Source organism: Tamandua tetradactyla, chromosome 1, assembly GCF_023851605.1.
Source record: "Tamandua tetradactyla isolate mTamTet1 chromosome 1, mTamTet1.pri, whole genome shotgun sequence".
In the NCBI taxonomy this organism is placed as follows: Eukaryota; Metazoa; Chordata; class Mammalia; order Pilosa; family Myrmecophagidae; genus Tamandua; species Tamandua tetradactyla.
The window spans coordinates 40,091,070-40,115,246 of record NC_135327.1 but is presented as its reverse complement, the minus strand read 5'-3'; the positions used below and the strand labels follow the sequence as shown (position 1 = coordinate 40,115,246).

Here is a 24,177-nt window from a genome sequence, read left to right as displayed (position 1 = left end):
TATCACACCACTGCCTTCTTTCTTCCATGGTGCCTGTTGAATAGTCCAAATTCAGTCTTATGTGGTTTCCCTAGTATGTAGTAGATCACTTTTCTCATGCTGCTTTCAGGACTTTCTGTTTCTTGTCAACATTTGACAGTTTTATTAGTATGTGTCTTAGAGTAGACCTATTTGAATTTATTCTATTTGGAGTTCATTGGGATTCTTTGATTTGTGTATTTATGTCTTTTATAAGGGTTGGGATGTTTTCCCTGATTTTATCTTCAACTAATTTTCCAAGCCCTTTACTCTTATCTTCTCCTTCTGGGACACAATGAGTCTTATATTTGTGTGCCTTATGTCGTCCATCATTTCCCTAAGATCCAGTTCCATTTTCTCCATCTATCTTGTTATTTGTTCTTTTGTGCATTCTAGTTCAAATGTTCTGTCTTCTAGATCTCTTATTCTTCTTTCTGCTTCTTTGAATTTGCTATCATGTGTCTATAGTATATTTCTAATTTGATTTACTATATCTTTTATTTCTGTGAGATCTTTTGAATTCTTCTAGCATCTTCCTGATATCCTTTATTTCTTTATAAATATTCTTGAGTAGTTGATCCATATTCTGTGTCCCCTCCAGATTTTTTAAAAGATATTTTTATTGTAAAAACTTAACATACAAACGTACAAACATTCTTTTCTTTAAAAAATATTTTATTGACAAAACAACATACAAACACAAACATTCTTGGTGTACAAACATTCCAAACATGGTGTACAATCAGTGGCTCACAATATCATCAAATAGTTATGTATTCATTACCATGATCATTTTTTTGAACATTTGCATCACCCCAGCAAAAGAAAGAAAAAAAAATTCGTACATACTATACGCCTTACCCCTCCCTCTCATTGACCACTAGTATTTCAATCTACTCAATTTATTTTAACCTTTGTTCCCCCTATAATTTCTTTTTGATCCATATTTTTTACTCATCTGTATATACCTTAGATAAAAGGAACATCAGACACAAGGTTTTTACAATCACACAGTCTTATCGTAAAACCTATATCATTAAACAATCATCTTCAAGAAACAAGACTACTGAAACACAGCACTACAGTTTCAGGTACTTCCCTCTAGCCACTCCAATACACCATAAACTAAAAAGGGGATATCTATATAATTTGTAAGACTAATGTCCAGGATAGCCTTTCAACTCTGTTTGAAATCTCTCAGCCACTGAAACTTTATTTTGTCCCATTTCTCTCTTCCCCTTTTGGTCAAGAAAGCTTTCTCAATCTCTTGATGCTGGGTCCTGGCTTATCCTAGGCTTTCTGTTCCACGTTGCCAGGGAGATTTACACCCCTAGGAGTCATGTCCCATGTAGGAGGGAAGGCAGTAAGTTCACATGCTAAGTTGACTTAGAAAGAGAGGCCACATTTGAGCAACAAAAGAGGTTCTCTGGGGGTGACTCTTGGGCATAATTTTAAGTAGGCTTAGTCAGTCCTTGCAGGAATAAGTTCCATAGGGGCAAACCCCAGGATTGAGGACTTGGCCTATTGATTTGATTTTCCCCACTGCTTATGAGAATATCAAACATTCTCCAATGGGGAAGTTGAACACCTCCCCCGTTCTCCCCACTCTCCCAAGGGGATCCAGCAAATACTTCTTTATTCACTACCCAAATTGCTCTGGGATTTATTGGGGTATCTCACTAACCTGGACAAACCAACAAAATCTCATGCGCTATTCAAGATTCCATGTACTTATGGTGTTAAGTTAAACTGACCATACAAGTTTAATTAGGAAATGCATTGCCCAAAATATAAATTTTTCACCAAATAAACATCTCTCCCTTTAGTCTCACACAGAAGTTTAAGTTTTAAAATATGGATGATATCATCCTTTATCCAGTCTTCTAATATACCTTAGTCCTATACAGATCAGCTTCATTCATATCTCTATTCGATGTTTGGTCACTTTTTCAACTTTTTAAACAGTTCCTCTATAGGGTACTGCTGACTTTCATAACTTCAGAGCTCTAACTCTGAGTCTCAGGTGTCACATGAATACCTGAAGTTTCTGGGAAAAACCATGTTATATATAAACACCTCATTATCTGAGAATTTAGAATTAACAGTTACACTTCCTGAATATATATGACTGCTGTAAGAGCTTACAATCTAGGACCCTTTACAATATGCCCTCAACCTGATATCCCATGCTGTCAACTTTAGTTCACCAAATTATTATATCATCATTAGTCCATATGATTGAAGTATGATAATATTTTTCTCTTTTTGTTCCTGACATTTCATTCAGCATACAGCTCTTAAGGTTCATTCATCTAGTTGCATGCCTCACAGCTTCATTCCTTCTTGCAGCCACTCAGTAGTCCAATGTATGTATATACCATAGTTCCCCCTTCCATTCCTCAATCTTGTACCCTTCGCCACCTCCATTCATTGTGGATCATGAACACTGCCGCCAGAGACATCAATGTGCAAATGTCCATCCAAGTCCCCACACTCAGCTCCTCCAGGTATATACTGACCAATGGGATTTCAGGATCATATGGCAAACACACCCTTAGCTTCTTGTGGAACTACCACACTGCCCTCCAAGGGGCTACACCTCTCATTTCCCTACCAACAGTGAATAGGTGCATCTTTCTCCACATTTTCTCTTGCACTTATTTCTCTCTGTTCATTTTTAAATAGTTTTGTTCACACATCATACAATCCAGACTAAATGTATAGACATGCCTTCCCCACCTTACTCTATCTGAAGGCATTTCCTTTTCTTCCACAAAGAATCTATACCCCTTTCCCAATCCCCCCACCTGTTGACATTTAGCTTTGGCATAATGCCTTTGTTATATTCATTGGAAGCATATGACAATGTTACTGTTGACTATAGACTCTAGATTGTATTGATTGTACTTTTTCCCATATACCATCTGTTTTTCCATACTCTGCAATACTGACATTCCTTTGTTATTCATCATGCAAAAACATTTTGTAAATTTATACACTTAATCACCATGATTGTCCATTCTAGGCATTCCTAAATTATACCATCTCAGTCTTTATCCTCTGTCTTTCCTTCTGGTTTCATATGTGCCCCCAGCCCTTCCCCCTCTAGCATACATTCAGCTTCATTCATTGTACTTATATTATTGTGCTACAGTCAGGAAATATTGTGCTATCCACTTCTGAATTTTTACAGTCAGTCCTGTTACACGATGTGCATTCCTTCAGCACCAATTACCCATTATCTATCTCCTGATAACCTATGTTTTTAACTGAAATTCTCCAAGTTCACTCATTAATATTAGTTCATATCAGTGAGGCCATAGTATTTGTCCTTTTGTTTCTGGCTAATTTCACTTGTTCAATGTCCTCAAGATCCATCCATGCTGTGTAATATACATACAATGGAATATTACAGATGTGTAATATTCCATTGTATGTATATAGCACAGCTTGTTTAGCTACTCATCCATTGATGGACCTTTGGCCTGTTTCTATCACCCATTTATCTATTTCTTTCTGCAATGCTCATGCTTTGGGTGTAAGATCTAGGAAACAGCCTCCTATTACAAGTTTTATAAGATATTTCCCTACATTTTCTTTTAAAAGTTTAGGCCTTAGCTCTAATGTTTAAGTCTTTGATCTATTTTGAGTTAATTTTTTTTTTTTGTATGCTGTATGACAGGGTCACATTTCATTCTTTTTCCATGTGAGTATCCCATTATTGCAGCATCATTTGTTGAATTTTGTTTGTTTGCTTGTTTTTGTTGGTTTCTTTTTTGTTTGTTTGTTTGGGAAGTGCATGGGCTGGGAAACAAACCTGGGTCTCCCACATAGCAGTTGAGAATTCTACCACTGAACTACCCTTGCACCCCCATTTTAAGTTAATTTTTGTATAAGGTGTGAGATTGGATCCTCTTTCATTCTTTGGTATATGGATATCCAGTTCTCCAAGCACCATTTATTGAAGAGGCTGCTCTGTCCCAGGTCAGTTGGCTTGACCAAAAATCTGTTGTCCATAGATGAGAGGATCTATATCTGAACACTCTATTCTATTCCATTAGTCAGTATGTCTGTCTTTACGCCACTACCATACTGACCACTGTAGCTTTGTAATATGCTTTAAAGTCAGGTACTGTGAGACCTCCCACTTAATTTTTCTTTCTCAAGATATTTTTGGTTATTTGGGGCACCCTGCCCTTCCAAATAAATTTTGTTATTAGTTTTTTTATTTCTGCAAAGTAAGTTTTTGGGATTTTAATTGGTATTGCATTGAATCTTTAAATCAATTTAGGTAGAATCTTAACTAATTTAGTCTTCCAATCCATGAAAATGGTATGCCAGTTCATTTATTTAGATCTTCCATGATTTCTTTTAGCAATTTCTTGTAGTTTTCTGTGTATAAGTCTTTTGTATCCTTAGTTAAATTTACTCTTAAATATTTTATTCTTTTGGTTGCAATTGTAAATGGATTTTTTTTTCTTGATTTCCTCCTCAGATTGCTCATTAGTAGTGTATAGAAACACTACTGATTTGGGGGTGTTGATCTTATAATCTGCCACTTTCTGTACTCATTTATTAGCTCTAGTAGCTTTGCTGTGGATTTTTCAAGGTTTTCAACATATAGTATATATCATCTGCAAACAGTAAGAGTTTTACTTCTTCCTTTCCAATTTGGATGCCCCGTATTTCTTTTTCTTGTCTACTTAAGCTAGAACTTCCAACATAGTGTTGAACAACAATGGTGACAGTGGACATCTTTATCTTGTTCCTGATCTTAGGGGGAAAGCTTTCAGTTTTTCTCCATTGAGGTTGATATTAACTGTGGGCTTTTCATATATTCCTTTTATCATGTTGAGGAAGTTCCCTTCTATTCCTATCCTTTAAAGTCTTTTCCTCAAGAAAGAATGTTGAACTTTGTCAAATGCCTTTTCTGCATCAATTGAAATGATCATGTGGTTTTTCTACTTTGTTTTGCTTGATATGGTGTATTACATTAATTGATTTTCTTATATTGAACCATCCTTGCATACCTGGAATAAATCCCACTTGATCATGGTGTATGATTATTTTAATGTGCTTCTGGATTCAATTTGCAGGAATTTTGTTGAGGAGTTTTGCATCTATATTCATTAGAGAGATTGGTTTGTAATTATCATTTTTTGGTAGAATTCACATATGAAGCCATCTGGTCCTGGACTTTTCTTTTTGGGGGGCTTCCTGATGACTGATTCAGTCTCTTTACTTGTGATTGGTTTGTTGAGGTTGTCTATTTCTTCTCGAGTCAATGTTGGTTGTTCATGCCTTTCTAGGAAGATGTTCATTTCATCTACATTGTCTAGTTTATTAGCATATAGTTGCTCATAATATCCTCTCATTACCTCCTTTATTTCTGAGGGGTCAGTGTTTATGTCTCCTCTTCCATTTCTGATTTTATTTATTTGCATCGTCTCTCTTTTTCTTTTTGTCACTTTGCTAAGGGTCCATCAATTTTACTGATTTTCTCAAAGAACCAACTCCTGGTTTTGTTGATTTTCTCAATTGTTTTCATGTTCTCAATTTCATTTATCTCTGCTCTAATTTTTGTGATTTCTTTCCTTTTGTTTGCTTTGTGGTTAGTTTGCTGTTCTATCTCTAGTTCTTCCAAGTTAACAATTAGTTCCTTGACTTTCACTCTTTCCTCTTTTTTGATATAGGCATTTAAGGCAACAAATTTCCCTGTTAGCACTGCCCTTGCTGCATCCCATAAACTTTAATATGTTGTGTTTTAATTTTCATTTGCCTAGAACTATTTACTGACTTCTCTTGTAATTTCTTCCTTGATGCACTGGTTAGGAGTATATTGTTTAGCCTCTATATATTTGTGAATTTTCTCACCCTCTATCTGTTATTGATTTCCAACTTTAATCCTTTATGATCTGAGAAAGTGTTTTGTATGATTTCAATCTTTTTAAATTTATTGAGACTTGCTTTGTGACCCAGCATATGTTCTATCTTTGAGAATGATCCATGAGCATTTGAGAAAAGGTGCATTCTGCTGTTTTAGGGTGTAATGTTCTATGTATGTCTGTTAAGTCTAGTTCATTTATTGTATCATTCAACTTCTCTATTTCTTTATTGATCCTCTGAGTAGATGTTCTGTCCATTGATGAGAGCAGGGAATTGAAGCCTCCAACTATTATGATAGAGGTGTCCATTTCTCCCTTTAGTGTTTGCCTCATGTATTTTGGAGCACTCTGGCTCAGTGCATAAATATTTATGGCTGTTATGTCTTCTTGTTGAACTGTTCCTTTTATTAATACATAATGTCCTTCCTTGTCTCTTTTAATTGTTTTACATTTGAAGTCTAATTTGTTGGATATTAGTATAACTTCTCCTGCTCTTTTCTGATTGCTGTTTGCATGAAATATCTTTTCCCTATCTCTCATTTTCAATGTATTTTTGTCCTTGGGTCTAAAATGAGTCTCCTGTAGACAGCATATAGATGGGTCCTGTTTTTTTGTTTTTGTTTTTTTTTTTTAACGCATTCTGCCAGTCTATGTCTCTTGATTGGGGAGCTTGATCCATTACATTTAGTGTTATTACTGTAAGAACAGTACTTTCTTCTACCATTTTGCCTTCTGGATTTTATATGTCATATCTAATTTTTTTTTCTCTTTTTACCTTTACTGATAGTCTACATTTCTACACACTTCTCTATACCTCTCTCTCCTGCCTTTTCTTATCTGTCTGTAGTACCCCCTTTAATCTTTCTTGCAGAGCCAGTCTCCTGGTCACAAATTCTTTCAATGATTGTTTGTCTGAAAATGTTAAAATTTCCCCCTCATTTTTGAAGGACACTTTTGCTGGATATAGAATTCTTGGTTGGCAGGTTTTCTTTTAGAATCTTAAATATATCATACCATTGCCTTCTCATATCCATGGTCTCTGCTGAGAAATCCACACATAGTCTTATTGGGCTTCCCTTGTATGTGATGGATTGCTTTTTTCTTGCTGCTTTAAAAATTCTTTCTCTTTAACATCTGACAGTCTGATTAATAAATGTCTTTGAATACGTCTATTTGGATATATTCTGTTTGAGGTACGCTGCACTTCTTGGATCTGTAATTTTATGTCTTTCATAAGAGAAAGGAAATTTTCAGTGATAATTTCCTCCTGCAGTCTCTCTCCTCCTTTTCCATTTTCTTCTCCTTCTGGAACACCCACAGCATGTATATTTGTGTGCTTCATGTTGTCACTCAGTTCCCTGAGACCTTGCTCATATTTTTCCATTCTTTTCCCTATATTTTCTTTTGTGTATCGATTTCAGATGCCCGGTCCTCCAGTTCACTAACTTTTTCTTCTGCCTCTTCAAATCTCTTGTTGTAGGTTTCCATGTTTTTTCCCCCCATCTCTTCTATGGTGCCTTTCATTCCTATAAGTCCCATGATTCGTTTTTTTCAAACTTTCAATTTCTTCTTTTTGTTTGCCTAATGCCTTCTTTATATCCTCCCTCAACTTGTTGATTTGATTTTTAATGAGAATTTCCATGTCTAGTTGAACATCCTGAATTAATTGTCTCAACTCCTGTATCTCATTTGAATTGTTGGTTTGTTCCTTTGACAGGGCCATATCTTACCATTTTCCTAGTATGACTCATTATTTTTTTGCTGGCATCTAGGCATTTGATTTCCTTAATTCATTTATTCTGGAAATTATTTTCACTCTTTTAGCTAGAATTTTCTTGCTGGGTAGCTTTGTTCTCTATCTGTTCTTTGACGTTCAGTTCAGCTTATTCTAGATCTCTAGCATAGGTTCTGGTAACTGATCAGAATTTTTCATTTCTTGTTTTCCTGTTTCTTGCTCTGTCTGTATGGAGCCTTTTTGTTTTTTTTTGAGGTGGGTCAACTCAGATATTACTGACCCAGTCAGATTTTTCCATACTGGACTGGCCTCCTCTCAGGTGGAAAGAGTCGCTTGCATCAGTTTTCCCTGAGGGTAAGACCCAGCAGGTTCACAAACTTTCTGTGAAGCCTCTAGACTCCGTGTTTTTCCTATTCTGCCCAGTATGTGGTGCTTGTCTGCCTGCAGCTTCCCACCAGCGTTAAGTGATGTGGTGCCTTTAACTTCAGGAGACTCTCCCTGCCAAGGGTGTGGTTGAGACAGAGGTGGGGTTGTAGGTTGGCATTAATTGTTTCAGTTTTCCAGTCCCTGGGGCCTGAATTCCTTGAGGGGAGGATTCCATTTGAGCTGGGCCCCACCTTTTTCTTGGGGAAAGTACAGCTTTTAGGGAATTAACTCCTTTAACTTAACTAGTTACTTTGTCTCTCAGACAAGCTTAAGGCCCTTGCCTGGGGCAGTTGGAGCCTGAGAAACCTTTCAGTTCTATCTAATGCACTGTTAAGTTGTAGAAAAAAAGAAAAAAAAAATCCCTTTCAGAACAGGACCCCTGTTCCTCAGGTTTGTTAACCAAGAGCTTAAGTTGGTACCTTGTACCAGGACACTTTTTTAGGGTCCAGCCCTTTTCAAGTATTTTGTGCTGTCTGACTCAAAAAGCCTCTGTTTTGTTTTATTTTTCCATCAGCCCTGCCCCCTCTCTGCTGGGGCAGAAACTCCTGGTACCTTTAGCCCTTATTCCAAATTCATCTGAGCTGGTGGCCTATTTTCAGAATATTTTCTGTAGTCAGAATTTGTTAATTAATTCTGTAATTGGAGCTTGGTTGAACTAAGCCCTTGCTGCTAGTAAAGTCTGTTTCCTTTCCCCAGGGGGAGACAGCCTGCTATGCCTGTGGGGAAGAGGCACTGGCCTCCATGGCTTGGGGGCCTTAGAGTTCTGTATGGAGTCTCAGCTGGTCCAGCTTGTCCAGACTGGTGTATATTGTGTGTCTGGTCATTGATGTGGCCCCAGAAGTTGTTCTGTACTGTTCTTGGCTATTTACTAGCTGCTCTGGAGGATGAACTAAATTCCATACCTCATTAAGCCACCATCTTGCCCTGACTCTTCCCTCCAGAGTTTTGATTTGGTTGTTTGGTTGGGCCATTTCTGCTTGGAACTTCCCATGTTTTGTGATTTTCCATTGTGTTTCCATTGATTATCTTAATATGATTATTTTGCAAGTTTATTTCCTTCACTTGTCTAAAGTTTTGTGTTTACTTGGTTTCGCATTGGAGGTTTCCTTTTGTACTTGCTTTGTTAGTAATTCCCCACCAAACCAAGACAGTATCTCATGTAGTGGATACAGTTTTACCGAGGGTATATTAAAGCTAGGCAGGGGTGCATAGGTGTTTCAGTGGCAGAACACCTGCCCACCACGTGGAACACCTGGGCTCAATTCCTGGCCCATGCACCCCAAAATAATAAAAATAAAAATAAATAAATAATAAAATAAAATAAAAATATGGAAAAAAACATACTTGAACTGTAGTTAGCCCCAATGTCATAAGAAGATATCCCAAGATATATTGGGAATGAACTCAAACTGGTGCCCACAGAAAGGAGAGAAAAATTTAAAAATAAATATAAATTAAAAATAAGAAACAAGAAATTCATAAAAATAGAAATATATAAAATATATAAATAAAAATAACTAATACTAATAAAATATATAGAGAAAATATATTTTAAAAGCAGAAAAAAATAGAAAAAAGGGAAAGAAAACTAGGCAGATAGGGAGTCTGCTGGCCTGTACTTACTGCACCTGAGGCACCTCCTCCCCCTAGGGCCTGCCCCTCTCTGACTGCAACCACTGGCTGGAAGATGGCATGCATGGTGGGGGTGCTGCTCCCAGCCCATAATGGCAGGATTGCTGGACCTGGCACAGATTGGGGGTAGTGGAGAACTGTGCCGGGGAGGATCAACCAACCCACAGCACCTGGCACCTGGCACACCCACCACACACTGTTCCTTATGAGTCGGCTATTCATGGCTGAAGGCAAATACTCCCAACACCCAAAGGCCTGGCCCTTCACAGTGGACAGCCAGGCCTACATCTGAGCTCACTAAGGCTGCTGCCAGCTGTGAAGCCATCCTGGGAGCTGGGGCAGCAGCTGGGGCAGGCTGGAACAGAGGGAGGTCAGTTTCCTCTGATCTGCGCCTCCCTGCATGCTGCCATCCACCCTCACTGTGCCATCCACCCCACTGTCGATCCAACCCACCCCTCTCACCCCACCAGATCCCCCGCCTCTCTTCTCCCCAAGAATCAATGAAGACCCTCTACAATCACTCACTGCTCTCCCCCCACCAGCACTGCAGTCCTAGTCATTCTCTTCTCATCTTATATCTTGTCTCACGGAGTAGGGGTGAACTCAATCTATACCACTCTGCCATCTTCCTGGAAGTCCCCCCATTTTTTCCTTAAATACTATTTTCTTCCACTCTTCTTTCCTCTTCTTCTTCTGGGACTCCAATTATATATTTATTAGGCTTTTTAATGTTCTCCCTTGAGGCTTTAAGGCTTTTCAATTTGTTTCAATCTCTCTCTCTTTTCTTCAAATTGAATAATATATATGGATATAACATGTTCATTGACTCTTTCCTTAATCATCTCTATTTTTCTAATAAACCCATAAAATGATTATAGCCCACCCTCATTTTTTAAAAAGTCACCAAATAAATAAATAAATAAGATAGAAATTACCCCCATGCTGGTCATGGCTCCAAGTTTTTATTCCCCTGCACAATCTACCTAAAAATGATTATAAAATGATTATAGCCCACCCTCATTTTTTAAAAAGTCACCAAATAAATAAATAAATAAGATAGAAATTACCCCCATGCTGGTCATGGCTCCAAGTTTTTATTCCCCTGCACAATCTACCTCCTTTTAAACATTCATTGAAATCGTCAAGTAGTCTTTTTGTATTTTGACCGGAAACTACAGTTATTATTAGTGGAAGGATTAGTCTGAGGGTGTGATGCCGCCATACCAGAAATTAGTGTTGTAAGCCCCATTTGAAGGCCTCAAATGATCCAGCCTCTAGCCAGAGTAGGCTCCCAGATACACTGGCTTTTGAGGCACTCCCTACCTTTCCTACGCAGCACTCATCACATTCCAGAATCCTTTGCTTAACTATGAGATGACATCTTTGATATCCACTTCACCAGTTAGATTGTAAGTTCCCGTGACATTCTCAGGTCCTTGCACAGTGCTTGGCACGTCAGCTGCTTTCCTGAATGTATAAATGAATGGACGAGGCTTATCAGATCGCTGACTCTCACCTTTCCAAGCTAACCAGCGAGTTTTTTTTTTAATTTTTTAAATTAATTTTTATATTAAAAAATATTACAAGAAAGAAACACAAACATTCTTAACATATGATCATTCTGTTCTACATATATAATCAGTAATTCACAATATCATCACATAGTTGCATATCCATCATCATGATCATTTCTTAGAACATTTGCATCAATTCAGAAAAAGAAATAAAACGAAAACAGAAAAAAATTATACATACTGTATTAGTTAGGGTTCTCTAGAGAGACAGAATCAACAGGGAACACTTGCAAATATAAAATTTATAAAAGTGTCTCATGTGACTGCAGGAATGCAGAGTCCAAAATCCGTAGGGTAGGCTGTGAAGCCAATGACTCCAATGGTGGGTCTGGATGAACTCGACAGAAGAGGCTCACTAGCCAAAGCAGGAATGGAACCTGTCTCCTCTGAATCCTCCTTAAAAGGTTTCCTGTGATTAGATTAAGCATCACTCATTGCAGAAGACACTCCCCTTTGGCTGATTACAAATGGAATCAGCTGGGGATGCAGGTGACGTGATCATGATCTAATTCTATGAAATGTCCTCATTGCAACAGACAGTCTAGCACTTGCCCAACCAGATAAACAGGTACCACAACTTGGCCAAGTTGACACATGAACCTGACCATGACATATACCATACCCCTTACCCCGCCCTTTCATTGATCACTAGCATTTCAAACTATATTTATTTTAACATTTGTTCCCCCTATTATTTATTTTTATTTCCATATGTTCTACTCATCTGTTGACAAGATAGATAAAATTTCACAATCACACAGTCACATTGTGAAAGCTATATCATTATATAATCATTTTCAAGAAGCATGGCTACTGGAACACAGCTCTACATTTTCAGGCAGTTTCCTCCAGCCTCTCCATTATATCTTGAGTAACAAGGTGATAGCTACTTAATGCGTAAGAATAACCTCCAGAATAACCTCCCCACTCTGTTTGGAATCTCTCAGCCATTGACACTTTGTCTCATTTCACTCTTCCCCTTTTTGGTCGAGAAGGTTTTCTCACTCCCTTGATGCTGAGTCTCAGCTCATTCTAGGATTTCTGTCCCACATTGCCAGGAAGGTCCACACCCTTGGGAGTCATGTCCCACGTAGACAGTAACCAGCGAGTTTTGTTCTCCATAATCAAAAATGTCAATATAAGTGGTCTTGAAATATTTATTCAGAACCACATCAATGTGGCCAGATTTTTCTGCTTCCTATTTTTATTCAATGTGTGATGTTCAGTTACATTATAGGAGCTCAGGAGATGTATTTGATAAGTCTGTAACTTAGAAGTCATGTTCCCATTAACAATGTTAGAATATGCTTGTTTGGTTTTTGGTCTAGTTCACAAACTCCTTTGAAACTGCAAATGTAACCAAAGTTGTGAATTCCTACGCATAAAATAATACTGCTGAAATACAAGTAATTTTTAATACTCAAGAAAAGAAGAACTAGTATACTTAACATGCTGATTAATGAAAAGAAAGTTTAATTAGAAAAACTGGGTAGATGGAAGAACTTTTGTGGGAATGTCGAAGGGGACTTCTAGGTATTTTTAAGGACTCAAGAGGTTGATGGCACTGTTCTATATGTATAATTTTAATTTGGGTAAATGGCTTTCCATATTTTTATATAAGTGTAGCAAATGTATAACTCATATATGTTAGGACAGTTTTTGGTTGAATCAAGGTCAAATGATGGGAAGGGACATTGGAAGAGAAATAAAAAGGAGAGAGGTGTTTTAGTTTGGAAATGCTGCCAGAATGCAATACATTAGAGATGGGCTGGCTTTTATAAAGGGGACTTATTTAGTTACAAATTTACTAATTTGGGATGGTGACGTCTGCTGGCCCTCTCTTCCAGCTTCTGGGTCCAAACGGCTTTCCCTTTCTATACCTCCAAACATCTGGGTCTGAGCCATCTCTGAGCACTGAACTGAGGCATGCTGGGCTGTGTTGAGCCCTGCTGGGCTTTTCTGAGCTGTTTATCTCTCTTCTGACCTCTCCTGTTAAGCCTTACTCATTGCTGAAGGTTGTCCCTTTAGCTGACCACAGATGTAATCAGCCATAGATGAATTTCACTAATGATTTAAGCTCACAGCTCTAGAACAACTAGGCACCATCACCTGGCCAAGTTGATACCTGAATGTAACTATTACAGAGGGTAGGTAGACAGAACTATTCAGAGTCAAAGAAAGACTCAGAGAATATATTTTCTGTGGTTACTGGGTAAGAGTTATAAAACAAAAAATATTTTAAAGAAATTTGAAAGAAAGCAGCTATCTGGGATGGGATTAACTGGGATGGGAGTAAATAACTAAGTGAATAAAGATAGGGGAAAGGGAGAAGCCCATGTGGGCTCCCTCAGAGGGGGAAAACAAGAGATCACAGAAATCATAGATGTGCACCTAGGCTGCCCAGCAGAACTCTCTCTGACGATGGAAATCTGCACCCTTTAGTATGGTAGCCTCTAGCCACTTGCAGTTATTGAGCACTTGAAATGGGGTACTGTGACCAAGGAACTGAATTTTAAATTAAATTTAAATTAATTTAGATGTACATTAATATAGCCACATGTGACTAGAGCCTACTAAATTGGGCAGTGTAGGATCTGAGGACTCCCTGCACGTGGATATGGGGATATGGAATGGGAGTACCTGTGGCCCAGAACAATGGCTGCACAGAATGGTGCAGGTGAGGTGAGTAAAGCAGGCATGAGGAGGAAGGGGGGAGGTGGCCAGTAATATTTTGGGATCCATGTCATGTTTATTTTTAGCATGCTTTTAATAAGGTGGCAAACTATGTTTAAGTAAGATTAAAATAATTGAATTTCTCTCAACTATTACAATAACAACTGCTCTGGGGACTATTTTAATGACTTTCAACATCAGTATGAAAGAAGATGTTCAGAGGAGCATGAGAAAGCCCTGAATTTGGGCAGAGATTGAAGGGAGCATACAGATGACTGCTAAGTAGCAGGTGGAAGACTTTGGGGCCCCTTCGCAGCACAGTACCTACATATGGCAGGCTCTCCATGACTCCTTACCAAGCGAGTGTTTTCCAGACCAGGGCAGGAAGCAACAAATCAGGAGCCCAGCAGATGAGAGCACCACCACTCTGGCTTCCTGCAGGGCCAGGCTTTCTGGGTGTTAAAGGCCAGGAATGAGGCAATCAGAAGATTCAAGACTGGAGGAGGAAGGAAGCCAGAAGAAAAAACCTGAAGAGACCTAAGTGTTAGTCACAGAAGGAGGAAATGGCAGGAGTATGAGGCAGGGCTATTTAAAATGTAAGAGAATGAGGCTAAGTGGATCTCTACAAATGTGAACTCCCTGCCGGGAAAATATTTATTCTTGTAGATATTCCATCACTTGGCATCCGTCTCTCCACTAGATGTCTAGATTGAGTGATAAATAAAGAGTGACATCAGATGATCTTATTTGTTCATACTTTCTCTCAGACCCCCACACCCCCCCACCACACACACACTATTATGACAAACTTATAGTAGAATTTTTGTTCCCCAAATGATAAAATGTTCTGAAGATTATTCACACTCTTGGGAAAGTGAAGTGAAGTGTGTTAACTCTGTAATAATGTGGTTCTTCACTTTTCAGATGTTTTTCAGCTTCTGTGAAAAGAACGTGGATTATGAAACTTTTAAAGCATTCAATGATGCATGTCTTGTCTATGATGGACGACTGGTGATTGATACCAACTTCCACACCAACGACATAGCCATCAGGGCTGCTGGTTCCCTCACCAAATTCTCCAATCGATATTACTCAAATGAGTGGACTCACAACAGCTTCAGTTCCAAAGAAATTGGCTTTCAGCTTGCAGCAGCTATGCTCAGTCTCTTTGACCCAACTCTTGAGCCTGTTACCGAGCCACCAGCTGATCTCGATCGACTCATCCCTATGTACAAGGGAGCCAAGATCCAAGGTATGTGAACTAGCCACCTTTTTTCCCTTGGTGAAGGTGCCAGCTGGCTCTGGGTCAGTGTTCAGCCTACCCTCTGTCTTTCCTTTTAGACGTGGTGAGGATGCATTGCAGTCCCTAAGCTGGTTGCCACAGAGACAGAGGAGGAATGTCTGTCCTTTTAAATTTTCTTGTGGACCTGGCACTATTATTATTATTATTATGGTCCTTTGCATTTTAAGCACTTATTATGGACTATGCTACAGGTGTACTTCCCATTTTACAGATAAGAAAACAGAGAGGGGAGGATGAGTAAGTTGCCTGGGGCTCCCTTACTGCCCTGTCTATCTTACACCCAATCTCCATTTACACTTGAAGTTCACAGATGAGATCATTCCAATCCAGCCTGGGCCTTAGCCTGCTATCTGGATAGATAAACTAAGCCATTTGCAGCTGTAACACAGTTTGCTTTCACCAGTAAGCCTTGTAACATTGTTCGTTTTCACCCCTAAGGAGATAATTTTATGAGTAAAACAGGGTTCCTTTAGTTTCAGGAAGTGAGAGAAACCTTTCAAAATGATGTCTTAGAATGTTGTGGATGCTGTACCTGAAAAATGCACATATTTACAAAATTGTAACCCCCAAAGCCAGTAAACAGAACATGAGGCTAAAAAGTAAAAATACCTCCCTTTCAATCCTTACCTTTCTCTACGTGACTAAATGGCCCTGCTTGTCACACTGGATGCAACTCAAGAAAGATGATGGCATGGGGAAGAAAGAGAAGAGATGAGTGTCAAACCCAGAGACTGAGCAGGACACACTTCAGAGCCAGGCTAAAAAATATTAAGACTTTGCTAATAATGATACTTTCAAAAGCATTGAACAAATAACTTTATTGATTTTCTTTATAAAGTTCGGCTTTTAAAAATATTTTGGCTATGTGATGGGAATGGAAACATCGATGCATCATGTAAGGCCTCTGGAGGTCTTGATCTGGCTTTGGCAGGTAACAGGACAGGGTGCTGGGAGTTATGGGAAATCACCGGACATACAGGCTCAGCTGGGCTTGTCTTCCTGAGACACTGGTGGCTATGTCATGGGATGTAATGGGACATTTACATTGACTTTTTGTTTTCAACAAATCCCAACTATCTCAGGATGTTCTCTGCTATTAGGAGCACTTTCTGGGAAAGTCTGAGGAGGCTATACCATTGTAAACATTGTTTGTACTTTGGTAAAATAAAAGCTCCATCACCTACCTCATTATCAATTATTTTAAAATGTGGGAAACTTGTCATTTTCTCTAGGAGGAATTCTTCCTGGGCATTACCATTATCTGCACGTTGCCAAGCCTGCCATTCCAACTCCCTTGGAAGTCCAAATGGCTCAGCCCGATTTTGTGAGTATTCTTATTGAATTCACTTTACTTGCAAATAAAATACTCTGTGTCCAAGCAGGTGAAATTCTTTACTCAAAGTCTTTAGTGTAATGTAAAATGCCCTAAGAGATGGTCACAAACTGCTTATTTTAGTTAACTGGGACCTTTCTTCCTGCTGTGCCCTGCTTGCTTTATAATCATTTTGACACCAGCACTGGTCATTGCCTACCTAACATCTATTCCCATCTTCTTAGTCTGAATATTTGTGAAGAGCAGCAATGTGACCAACTTAAAGTTTCCCAGGTTTCCTTGAAAGTAGAGTTGTCCATATGGCAGATTCTGGCCAATGAGATTTAGGTAGAAGCTGTTAGATGAGGTGTCCAGGAAGCTTTCTCAAAAGAGAACCCAGGCTATTGTCCTCTCAACCTTCTCCCTAAGGAAATCTATATCACTGCTCTTCCATTTACTTCCCGTGGGACCTTGAATGAGTAATTTAACTTCTCTGAATTGCTGAACACTACCTGGCACAAAATGTGTGGCCAGTCAATAGTGGCTATTGTTGTTAATTATAGTTACAGATAAACAATGAAAACTGGCTCTTTCAGGGAATGGTCAGATGCTGTGTGTTTAAAACATTTCCATTAGGCCTTTCCCAGGTTCTTTTAGGTGCCCTATACACAGGTTCGGATGCAAACTTGTCTTAACCAATAAAGAAAACCATAGAATTGTGATGAATCATGGTGAATGGCATTCCAGTTCCTGTTGCTGTGCAATAAAACCTAGTAGCATGAAATATCTATTCATATATGGCACAGCAGGAATAGTTTCTGTCTGCTCCAGGATGTCTGAACCTCAGCTGGGAGAACTGGGAAGCTGGGGGCAATTTGATGGTCTGGGTCACCTGAGGACATGCTTACCTCAGGTGCAGAACCTGGGCTGGGATGACTTGAAGACAGGAAGTGTGGTCCGGATCTTCCACACTTATGCTTTCTGTGTGGCCTGGGCTTCCTCGCAGCTTGGCCACCTCAGAGCAGTCAGACCTCTAACATGACAGTTTAGGGCTCCAAGCTCAAAACGCAAATTACAAGCTGCATTGCCTTTTTTTTTTTTTTTCTGTACGCTGTGTGGTGGGGTCACATTTCATTATTTTTCTGTGTGAGTATCCCTTTATTGCAGCACCATTTGTTGAATTTGTTGAATTTGCCAGGTGGACCTCCTTTTTAATTAGTACAGAAGATTTAAACAGATTTTTCCATATAATTCTCCAAGGAAAAAAATATAGGATTGTTTCATGGCAATCTTTTGGGGTAGAATTAATTTGATTATGTAAAATTGTTGCCAAAATGGTCAGGCAATCACCTAAACATAGCCAATTGATGAAGAATGGAGCCCATTGAAAAATATTTCACCAGAGAAACTAAATTACTATTCTTACTATAAATTCAGTACAAACAAATCTTATCAGACTTTTATAATATCAAATGGAATGTTAATGTAGAAGATTCTTTAGTAATTCATGAACTCTTTGAGTGGTAATCTGACAAAAAGATGAAAGGAGACCCCAAATAGTCTACATAATAAACTAATTTACAGATTCTAGTCCACATGCTTTGTTGGCTTATATACCATGGAATAAAGAAATTTGTCACAACAAATTCTGTTTTGGGTACCATTAAATTTAAAATTATGTGTTCATCATGAGAGTTGAGAACCTGATTTCTTGAACATTAAGTCTGATTAGTCATGTGGCTTTCATTTGGCATGAATTTCAGAGCCATTTTCCAACCTTTGTCAAAATACAGAAATTCATAAGGATAATGGTATTCAAAGGAAAAGGAAGAGGAAACAACAACAACACCAGAACTAGGTTACTCCATCGAAATCTTTAATTCAAGACCCAAATTTCCTAACAATTTCTTTGTATGCTTAAAATAAAGGAAGTGACCTGACATGCCCCAGAATTGGAAAGGGGTGTGAAAAGATCATTGTTGCCCCATAGGGCAGCAGGGCCAGACGGTGCCTTCAGTTGTCATTCAGTGGAGTGATTTTCCGTGAGGATAGGCAGAAAGCATTCTGTACTGCAACTGATTTTCCTGATCTATCTGCAACTGTAAATAGAAATGACCTCAGGAATTTATATAGGCCCACTTCCCCCAAAAGGATAATTCATGTCTGAGAAACCCCTCTATAGGTAAATTGCCTTTAATGTCAGTGGAAAGCATTTTGATGCATTCCAAGCCTCCAAGTAGGCCCCCCAATTATGCTCACATAGTGCCAAATCTCATTAAAATGGATATTATATATAACACAACTTATTAAGCCATTGTCTCATCATTACTTCCTCTACTGTATAGCTGCTTTCTGAACTCACTAAGCCCTCATAGCTTTAACATACTATATACTGAGGAGTATGCTGACAAAATATAGTGATTGTTATTTGGTCTTTAAATTTAAAATAAGACCAAAAAGGAAAATAAAAAAATCCATACCAACAGAAGAAATTATTGAACACAATGCAGACGATACCACACTCATCGAACAGGTGGACCTCAGTGTGCACAGACTCTCCACCCTCCTCTCATCTGGCAAACCAGCAGGTCTCCGAGGACATATCAAGACAGCTACCAACTAATTAACTGTGGCTCTTGTCTGCAGTCAGCTTCAGCCACGTGAATGAAATCCACGTGAGCCCTCCCAAACACAATGAAGTCCTTGTAAGCAGAAGGTGGGGTATTCAGTGAAACTCTTTGCACAAACTTTGGTTTTCCAAAGTGGTGGATCTCAAGGTTTGCCTCTTTGATGTCTGGGGTCCCTTTCTTATTTACTTAGCATAAAGAAACTTTACAAAGGAGAAGTGGGAGAAGAAGGCCACTGCCGGACCTCATGGAATTGCTTACTCTGCTCTGCAGTGCACTCTGAGGAAACCTATGGCAAAGCTGCTCCCAATGTCCCCTTTCCTGGATCCCTATCCCCACTGCTACCAAGGTGAGGGAGTGGCCCTTCCTCAGACAGTCACTCAGTTGTGGTTTTCCAACCTTTTCTGCAAAGCAGTCCTAACAGCGAAGAAATGTAGCCCCCCATGTCTTGTGCTGCCGGCATCAACCTCAAATGGTCTTTAAAGTCTTTTCAGAAACCTACAACCTCCAGATAGGTCCCTGAACTAGGTAAGTCCTGAAATCCAGCCTCTCCAGAATGTAAACTAGTTCCTTCCCCCTAAACCATATTATCAATAGCCCCTTTCAATATGAAAAAGTTAGAATGGGTATAGCCCAAATATCTCTAAGAGTGAGATAAAGATCAGAGGTGATGGTGGAGTTATATAGAGAAGGTAGGGTTTAACAAATGGGTATGATTGCTGAATCATTATGTTGATATTTCTTTTAGTCTCCAGTGTCTTGAAACAGTTAGAAGTAAAAACCTAAAATTGTGGAATTGAAGCCCATACCAAACTCTGACATCTGTTCTACAACTAATTGTTGCAATGTGCTTTGAAATTTATTGCTTTTTTGTATATATGCTATTTTTCACACAAAAAGAAAAAGTCAATTGTGATAATAAATGCATAGCTATGTGGAAAAAAAAAAAGAGGCAAATGCTTGTGGTAAGAGGCAACAGGTCCTCTCAACCCCCAATTGGCTTAGAGAGAGAGGCCACATCTGAGCAATGAAGGAGGTTCTCTGGGGGTGATTCTTAGGCATAATTATGAGTAGGCTTAGCTTCTCCTTTCCAGGAATAAGTTTCATAACGGCAAGCCCCAAGATTGAGGGCTTGGCCTAATAAATTGGAAGTCTGCAGTGTTTATGAGAATATCAGAAATTCCCCAAGTGGGAAAGCTTAATGTTTTCCACATTTTTCCCCAGTCACTCAAGGGGACTTTGCAAATACTTTTTAATTTTATGCCCAGATTACTCTAGGATGCATTGGGGCATCCTATTAAGCTGTACAAACCAACAAGATCTCACTCCCCATCCAAGGTTCTACATAATTATGTTTGAATAAACTGATCATACAAGTTAAATTAGATAGTGTGCTTCAGAAAATATAAATTTTCCACCAAATAAACATCTCTCCCTTTGGTCTCAATAGAAATTTGAGACAGTCAATGGATGGGCCATGGTGGCTCAGCAGGCAGAGTTCTCGCCTGCTATGCCGGAGACCCAGGTTCGAGTCCCAGTGCCTGCCCATGCTAAACAAAAAAAAAAAACATAGTCAATATCATCCTTTTAACCTTTAGTCTGATATACCTTAGTCCTAACCAGATCAGCTTCATTCATATATCAAATTGAAATCTGATCTCTTTTTCTGCTTTATTAACAGTTATTGTTTGGGGTAATGCTGACTTTCATAGCTGCAGAACTCTAGCTCGTAGTCTCAGGCATCACATAGATACCAGAAATTCCAGGGACTGATGAAGTTATACACAAAGTCCTTAGCATTTCAGCACTTAGAAATAACAGTTATAATTCTGGAATAAATATGACTGCTGTAAGAGCTTACAATCTAGGAACCTTTACAATAAGCTTTCCCCTGATAACCTGTACTCTCAAATTCAATTCTCAGAGTTTGCATATTGTAGTTAGTCCATAAGTGTGAGGTATTATAATGTTTGTCTTTTCAATTCTGGCCTATTTCATTCAACATACTGTTTTCAAGGTCCATTCACCTAGTTGCATGCCTCACAAGTCCATTTCTTCTTGCACCTGCTCAATATTCTATTGTATGTATACAGCACAGTTTGCCCTTCTGTTCATCAATGTACCCTTAGCCCACCTCCATCCATTGCAAATCATGAATACTGCTGCCATAAACACCAGTGTGCAAATGTCCATTCGTGTCCTGCTTTCAGTTCTTCCAAGTATGTACCTAATGACGGGTTGCAGGATCATATGGCAAACCTATACTTAGCCTCCTGTGGAACCACCACACTGCCCTCCAAAGGGGCTGCACCATTCTACAGAGAATAAGTATATCTCTCTCTCCACATTTGTCCAGCACTCGTATCTTTCTGTTTATTTTTTAAACAGTTTTATTCACCTACCATACAATACATCCTGAGTAAATAATCAGTGGTTCCTGGTATAATCAGATAGTTATACCTTTACCACCACAATCTATTTGAGGACATTTCCATTTCTTCTTCAAAGAAAGAAGAAGAGGAAAAAATAATAAAAAATTAATTAATTAATTAAAAAGAAGAAACAACAACAACTACCCCAAAAATCCCATATCCCTCCCTTATATACCCTCTTATTGACATTTAGCCTTTGTATATTGTCTTTGTTACATTTAATGGAAACATATTACAGTATTACTGTTAACTGTAGTCTCTAATTTGCATTGATTGTATCTTTCCTTTATAGCATCCATTTTCAACACCTTGCACTGTTGACATTCATTTTTTTCTCCCTCATATAAAATCATTCTTATATTTGTACATTTAATCACCATCCTTGTCCGCTCTAGGTTTCACTAAGTTATATGGTCTCAGTCTTCATCTTCTATCTTTCCTTCTGATGTCACACACACCCCTAGCCTTCCTCTTTCAACCATACTTACACTCAGCTTTGTTCTTTTGTGCTGCCATCAAATAGTATTGTGCGATCCCTTTCTGGATTTTTACAGTCAATCCTGTTGAACATTCTGTATTCCTTCAGCATCAAGCACCCAATCTGTACCTACTTTATATCTCCTGATAACCTGTGTTCTCAACTTTGACTCTCAAAGTTTTCTCTTTAATGTTAGTTCATATTGATTAGACCAAACAGTATTGTCCTTTTGTTTCTGACTAATTTCACTCGACAGTATATCCTCAAGATTCATCCATGTTGTTACATATATCATGACTTTATATTGAACACTTACTGATAGTCTTCATTTCTACACTCCTCTCCAGACCTGTCTCATGTCATTTCCTATCCACCTGTAGTGTTCCATTTAGTCTTTCTTGTAGAGCAGCTCTCTTGTTCACAAACTCTTTCAGTGTGTATTTGTCTGAAAATATTTTAAACTCTCCCTCGTTTTTGAAGGACAGTTCTGTAGGACATAGAATCATTGATTAACAGTTTTTCTCTTTCAGTATCTTAAATATATCATACCACTGCCTTCATGCCTCTGTGTTTCTGCTGAGAAGTCCAAACATAATCTTATTGAGTTTCCCTTGTATGTGATGGATCACTTTTCTCTTGCTACTTTGAGAATTCTCTCTTTGTCTTTGATATTTGACAATCTAATTAGTAAGTGTCTTGGAGTAGGTCTATTCAGATCTATTCAGATCTATTCTGTTTGGGGTACGTTGTGCTTCTTAGAACTGTAATTTTAGGTCTTTCACAAGAGATAGGAAAGTTCCAGTTATTATTTCCTCCATTAATCTTTCTGTCCCTTTTCCCTTCTTTTTTCCTTTTGGAACACCCTTAATATCTATACTCATGTGCTTTATGTTGTCATTTAGTTCTTTGAGAACCTACTCATATTTTTCCATTCTTTTCCCTATCTGATCTTTTGTGTGTAGGATTTCAGATGTCCTGTCCTTGAGTTCACTAATCCTTTCTTTGGCCTCTTCTAATCTACTGTTGAAGTTTCCATTGTTTTTTGTCTCTTCATTGTGACTTTCATTCCCATAAATTCTGCCATTTGTTTTGTTGCTGTTGTTTGTTTGTTTGTTTGTTTTCCTTGGGCAGGCATCAGGAATCAAACCCAGGTCTCCAGCATAGCAGGCAAGAATTCTGCCATGGAGCCACCGTCATACCACCTTCTGCCATTTATTTTTTTCAAGCCCCTCTGCCATTTGTTTTTTTCAAGCTTTTGAGTTCTTCTTTATGGTTGCCCAATGTCTTCTTTATGTCCTTCACCTCCTTTGTCATCTCGTCCCTCAAGTTGTTGCTTTGATTTAACATGTTTTTTTGAACATCTTTAAGTTGTTGCTTCAACTCCTGTATCTCATATGAAGTGTTTGTTCCTTTGAAAAATGGACCATGTCTTCATTTTTTTCTAGTATGACTCGTAATTTTTTGCTGGTGTCTAGTTTATTCTGGAGGTCATTTTCACTCTTTCACCTAGGGTTTTCTTGTTGGTTGGCTTTGTTCTCTATCTGTTCTTTGGCATTCAGTTCAACTTATTCTAGACCACTAGTATAACTTCTGTTTAATTGATCAGAACTTTTTAGCTCTTGTTTTTTGGTTCTTGCCCTACCTATATGGAACCTTTTTTTTTTAAGGAGAGTCTCCCCAGATGTGATATACCCCAATCATATTTTCCCAGGCCAGACAGGCCCAGGTCTCAAGAGGAGGGTGTAATCAGTATTAGGTTTCCCTGAGGATAAGACCCAACATGTTGTCAGACTTTCCTTTGAAGCCTCTTGATTCTGTGCTTTTCTTATCCTGCCCAGCAGGTGGCACTTCTCAGCTCTCAGCTTCCTATCAGTGTAAAGTGATGTGATGCCTTTAATTCTCAGCAGACCCTGTCCTTGCCAGGGGCAAGGTTGAGACAGAGGCTGAGGTGGAGGGCAAGCTTAAGCTCGTTCTGTTTTTCCCAGCCCCTGTGGTCTGAATTCTCTGAATGAGGGCTGCCACTTGAGCTAGGCTCTAACCCCCACCCCCTTCCCTTGGGGAAGATGCACCCTTTTGAGAATT

General features: G+C 38.7%; 1 protein-coding gene across 9 annotated transcripts in view; it reads left to right on the top strand.

The window, feature by feature from the left end:
* Nucleotides 1-24,177, top strand: part of CFAP61 (cilia and flagella associated protein 61) — a 355,256-nt gene that overhangs the window by 234,700 nt on the left and 96,379 nt on the right. For all 9 annotated transcript variants that reach the window (XR_013157060.1, XM_077114804.1, XM_077114796.1 and 6 more), the window contains 2 exons: nt 14,868-15,195; nt 16,479-16,570. Coding sequence is in view for 8 of the 9 variants with exons in the window: in XM_077114804.1 (XP_076970919.1) it covers nt 14,868-15,195; nt 16,479-16,570 (420 nt within the window). In the remaining variant the exon portion in view is untranslated. The remainder of the gene's footprint in view (nt 1-14,867; nt 15,196-16,478; nt 16,571-24,177) is intronic.